Below are 3,820 nucleotides of genomic sequence, written 5' to 3' on the forward strand. Positions count from 1 at the left end.
GCCAACGGTTTAGACCAGGTGTGTATGAGGGTTGATGGATGGATGGATGAGCCAAGGGGCCAACGGTTTAGACCAGGTGTGTATGAGGGTTGATGTCTGGCTCTGAACGCAACACCTTTGCATCTCTAGAACCCTTCAAAACAATGTTGCAGATACAATGGTTTGGTTGTTGTTGTTGTTCACACTTCTCCATGTTGTTGTTGTTGTTGATGTTTGTTTTCTCTGTGTTTCTGTATGTCGCACAGCCATGGAAGGGGAGGAAATGTCCTATTTTACAAACATTGTTGTCCATAATATATAGATAGAGGTTTTTATATATATTTCTTTATACTCTCTTGTTCTCTTACTTCTTCCTCCTCTCCGGTTCTCTCTCTCTCTCTCTCTCTCTCTCTCTCTCTCTCTCTCTCTCTCTCGCTTTCTCGCTCTCCCTCTGGTGCGCTCGGTGGTGGCGGTAGCAGGTTTGTGTGAAGCGTGCTACATGCAGCCCACGCAGCCACACTTGATGGTCTTCTCCACTTCCTCGCTGAACGAGGTCCCATCGCTGCACTCAAAGGTGTATTTCCGGCGTCTCATTCGCTGGCTGGCACAGCAGGCACCCGTGTCGCAGGCGCCGGAGCACTCTACCCAGGAGACCATGCGTGTGGTCTGACAGATGGTGTACCCACGCTGCACCTGGTAGAAGTCCCTCACAGGCTCCCCTCGACACTCTGACTCTGTGGGTGGAGGAACGATAAAGACACATTCTGAGACTATGGTATGATGAAYATCAAGAGAAGCCCCTCACCTTAACATTAAGATACATTTTAAGAAAGTTGTTAAACAAAGAAATGCTAAATGTTTCAGACACAAAATCATCCTTTCATGGGTACCTGTAGTTGGTTTAGGCTGGATTACCTCTTGGTCTGTTGGTATCAAAGACAAGCAACAACAGAGACAAACTAAGTAAACTAGGATGCCAGACAGTCCACATTCTATCTCCTATCTGCATCACAGAGCTCTCCGGTGTATCTACAGTAGTAATGTATGTGTCTCCTATCTGCATCACAGAGCTCCTCGGTGTATCCACAGTAGTAATGTGTGTGTCTCCTATCTGCATCACAGAGCTCTCCGGTGTATCTACAGTAGTAATGAATGTGTGTCTCCTATCTGCGTCACAGAGCTCTCCGGTGTATCTACAGTAGTAATCATGTGTTCTCCTATCTGCCGTCACAAGCTCATCCGGTGTATTCTACAGTAAGTAATGTGTGTGTGTCTCCAATATGCATCACAGAGCTCTCCGGTGTATCTACAGTAGTATGTGTGTGTGTCTCCTATCTGCGTTCACAAGGCTCTCCGGTGTATCTACAGTAGTAATGTGTGTGTGTCTCCTATCTGCGTCACAGAGCTCTCCGGTGTATCTACAGTAGTAATGTGTGTGTGTCTCCTACCTGCATCACAGAGCTCTCCGGTGTAACCGGCCTCACAGTGGCAGTAGGCCTCTCCTGTATCAGAGATCTGGCAGCGCCCGTGTTTACAGTTATGGCTGCGGCAGGGGTTAAACAGCTCCCCCTGCTGGTTACACAGGGCACCACGGTAACCCTCCACACACTCACAGCGGTACGACTGCAGGTCCAGGGGAATACACTTGCCATGCACACACCTGGGGAGAGGGAATATAAATCAATCAATCAGCAATCAATCAATCAGCTAAGACTAAGAGTCTTGGGTTGAACATATGTAAAGACTTGTCTCAAACCATTCATATGAATTGCATTTTGAGACTTAGTGAAAACCAGTTGAAATGCAATGCATTATCATCATAACCCCAGTACTTACTTGCTGCCCTGGCATGGGTTGGTGGCCGGCTGGTCACAGTGTGGTCCGTTCCAGCCCGGCTGGCAGTGGCAGACTGGTCCCTGTGCCCCGTCCGGCTGGCAGATACCATGCAGGCAGTAGATCTTCCTACAAGGTTCACAGCCCGGCACCACGCCCGGCTTCATCTGGGTCTTAGTGAAGTCCTGCAGCTCATTGTTGATATACAGGTTCTGGATGCAGCCGTGGAAACTGGAGCCATTCTGGATCTGCCAGAGCCGGAAGGCCGCCGAGTGGACGTCCACRGGCATACCTGAGAGATGGAGGATAGGAGGGGGAGGAGAGATAGGAGGAAGAAGGGAGATGTTGGTTAGAGATGTATGAGAGTGGAGAACAGGAAAACAGAGAAACCGTTAACAAGAGACTGATATGGAATGAAGAAAGAGGCTTTTTCAAAGAGACATATGCAATTGGATACAATTATTTACATTTGACTATTTTCAATTCAAGAGTTTTTCTGATATAATAGTGGTTTGACACTAATTAAATTCTGAAACGACAGTATATGAGGCACAGAGTCTTTGAAACAAAGGACAGTGAAAAGGAGAAGGGGTATTGGCTGATGTGTACTCTTCTATACAGTCACAAACATATACCACAGCACAGTACAGCACCTCACCAAGACATCACATCACATACTCTGAACACACAGGCATTTCTGATATCAGATCAATTCTGTTTCAACAATCAATGCTTTGATACCAAGAACGGCTAGTCGGGTTACAGAGTATAAGTTGTATAGGTGAAGAAAAGAAACCAGGAAAATGATGATCCATGCCAAGAAACCACGCCACATATCCAGAGTGAAGACTGTGTCTGGTAGGACAGAGATAGGGACCTATAGGAGTGTGTTTTATAAGGATAAATGAAATAGTAGGAATCATAGAAATAGAATAGAAGACTATGTGATGTATTATATGTTAGGAATACTGTATGTATCCTGAATACTGTATGTATCCTGAATACTGTACGTATCCTGAATACTGTATGTATCCTGAATACTGTGGGCATTAAGGGGTGATGCTCATAGGGCCAAGGGACAGGGGCTATATTACTATATTAGTACATTGTGTTGCTGATTGTGTATGGCTTTATATGTAATAACACCATTGTCAGGCAGGAGTGTGTGGCTTTATAGGGGTGTTTACCTACAGTATATGTGTGTGTGTGTGTGTGTGTGTGTGTGTGTGTGTGTGTGTGTACACAAATGTACAACCTTCGTGTGTGTGTGTGTGTGTGTGTGTGTTGTTGTGTGTGTGTGTGTGTGTGTGTGTGTGTGTGTGTGTTGTGTTGTGTGGTGTGTGTGTGTGTGTGGTTGTGTGGTGTGTGTGTGTGGTGTGTGGTGTGTGTGTGTGTGTGTGTGTTGTGTGACCTGTAGACTTACTGTTGTTCATGTTCCCAGATCTTAGCACTCAGTGGACTACAACGACTATCACGCGGCTAAACATTTGTGTGTGTTGGCAGCGCTCGATGTGTTGTTTCTCCGATCGGACTAACGGCTACTGAGTGATCGACTGCATCTGGGTGTGGACGAATGTGAATGACGTGATGGCAGGAAGAATCGCTGGTCAAGAACGGGAGCTCAGTGATGTCAGACACAGACCTCAATGGGTACAATCCTGCTCCTGCTCCGACGGTCTACAGTGACGCTACTCACCACACTGAACCGACAGCCCCTTAGAACTCACACACGGACTTAGAACTCCACACAACCACTTACTAACACAGCCTAACACACACACACGCTCAGAACTTTACACACACCTTAGAACTCACGAGCACCTTCGAACACACTCACTAAACTCACGATCACCTTAGAACTCACACACCTTAGAACTCACACAGCACATTAGAGAACTCTACACAACACCTTAGAACTCACGACACCTTGAAACTCACACTTGAACTACACACTTAGAACTCCATCACACCTTAGAACTCCAACACTACCGTTTAGACTCACACACAA

At 46.4% G+C, this 3,820-nt stretch overlaps 1 protein-coding gene across 1 annotated transcript in view; it reads right to left on the reverse strand.

Annotated features, from left to right (window-relative positions):
* Positions 1-29: 29 nt before the first annotated feature.
* LOC111977952 (slit homolog 1 protein) overlaps positions 30-3,820 on the reverse strand; it is a 67,239-nt gene continuing 63,448 nt past the window's right edge. The window contains exons 18-22 of the mRNA XM_070448707.1: positions 3,628-3,680; positions 1,816-2,206; positions 1,428-1,639; positions 870-902; positions 30-713 (exon numbers count right to left, since the gene is read on the reverse strand). Coding sequence (XP_070304808.1) covers positions 475-713; positions 870-902; positions 1,428-1,639; positions 1,816-2,206; positions 3,628-3,680 — 928 coding nt within the window. The 3' untranslated portion in view covers positions 30-474. The remainder of the gene's footprint in view (positions 714-869; positions 903-1,427; positions 1,640-1,815; positions 2,207-3,627; positions 3,681-3,820) is intronic.

This window comes from Salvelinus sp. IW2-2015, linkage group LG18, assembly GCF_002910315.2.
Source record: "Salvelinus sp. IW2-2015 linkage group LG18, ASM291031v2, whole genome shotgun sequence".
NCBI lineage: Eukaryota > Metazoa > Chordata > Actinopteri > Salmoniformes > Salmonidae > Salvelinus > Salvelinus sp. IW2-2015.